This window comes from Mandrillus leucophaeus, unplaced genomic scaffold (genome assembly GCF_000951045.1).
Source record: "Mandrillus leucophaeus isolate KB7577 unplaced genomic scaffold, Mleu.le_1.0 Scaffold290, whole genome shotgun sequence".
Classification (NCBI taxonomy): domain Eukaryota; kingdom Metazoa; phylum Chordata; class Mammalia; order Primates; family Cercopithecidae; genus Mandrillus; species Mandrillus leucophaeus.
The window spans coordinates 918,374-919,675 of record NW_012103032.1 but is presented as its reverse complement, the minus strand read 5'-3'; the positions used below and the strand labels follow the sequence as shown (position 1 = coordinate 919,675).

The following is a 1,302-nucleotide window of genomic DNA, read 5'->3' as shown; positions in this document are numbered from 1 at the left end:
AGCTACTCGGGAGGCTGAGGCAGGAGAATGGCGTAAACCCAGGACGCGGAGCTTGCAGTGAGCCGAGAGCCGGTCACTGCACTCCAGCCTGGGCGACAGAGCGAGACTCCACCTCAAAAAAAAGAAGAAACACAAAAAACAAACGAAAAAAAAAACAGCTAGGTTTGGCTACAAAGGATTCACAGGGAATTGGAGACCGCCGTTGGAACAGAGTTTTCCCAAAAAGCAACAGGGCTTCTGCCTCCTGGGCTTAGCAGATGTGACCTTGGACAAGTTACTAAACCTTTCTGAGCTTCATTTTTCTCATCTGTAGAATGAGGCCTGTCTCCAGGTTATTGTGAAGATGTGTATATGAGATGCTTTATGAACCACAAAGCTGCATGTAGTTGTCAGCTTCCCTCTTCTGGCCTGTGAGCTGGAGACACACACACACATTCCTCCCCAAACGGTCTCAGCCCCCAGGCACCTACTGCAAGGACTCGGGAATCGTGCAGAGGTGCAAGGGAGTCATGCCCTCCTCGGTCAGCACATTAGCCTTTGCTCCGAAGGTCAGCAGCAGCCGCACACAGTCGAGCTGGGCCCGGGCACAGGCCTCGTGCAAGGCAGTTCGACCCCCGACGCGGGCATCCAGCTCAGCTCCCTGCCGGATCAGGTGGCGAGCACAGTCTGTGTAGCCTCGGGCTGTGGCGATGGCGAGGGGTGCCGTCTGCTTGGTCTTGGGGGTCAGCACCCAGAACCCTGGGAAGAGCAAATAGTTTTGGGGCGTGGTGCATAAGACAGGGCAGGGCAGGGAGTGGGGATGCTGGCTCCAGCCGACAGCTGACCCTGGCCTTCCCTCTGCATGGTCTGCTGAGGACAAACACTGTGCCAGGCTGTACCTGTGGAAAGGGGCTTATTCAAGTCCTGAATTGGAAGAATAAATTGGAACAGCCTTTTAGAACAGCTTATCAATCTGTAATAAAACATAGTATGTATCATAAAAAATTAATTGCTGTATAAAACCACAGGGGCCAACTAAGTAGAGTGACTCCCATTAAGGAAACCTCAGCGTCTTTGAATGGCTAATAGTGTCCAATGGCTTTTTTTGTTCACCTTGGGGCCTAGTGTGGTGGCTCACACCTGTAATCCTAGCACTTCGGGAGGCTGAGGTGGGATGATCACTTGACCTCAGGAGTTTGAGACCAGTCTGGGCAACATAGTGAGTCCTTGTCTCTATTTTTTAATTTTAATTTTAATTTTTTTGAGACAGGGTCTTGCTCTGTTGCCCAGGCTGGAATGTAGTGGTGCAATCTTGGCTCACTG

The 1,302-nt window shown here is 51.5% G+C and overlaps 1 protein-coding gene across 1 annotated transcript in view; it reads right to left on the bottom strand.

Annotated features, from left to right (window-relative positions):
* Window positions 1-1,302, bottom strand: part of ASB16 (ankyrin repeat and SOCS box containing 16) — a 19,711-nt gene that overhangs the window by 14,226 nt on the left and 4,183 nt on the right. Inside the window, exon 2 of the mRNA XM_011985990.1 lies at window positions 471-738. Coding sequence (XP_011841380.1) covers window positions 471-738 — 268 coding nt within the window. The remainder of the gene's footprint in view (window positions 1-470; window positions 739-1,302) is intronic.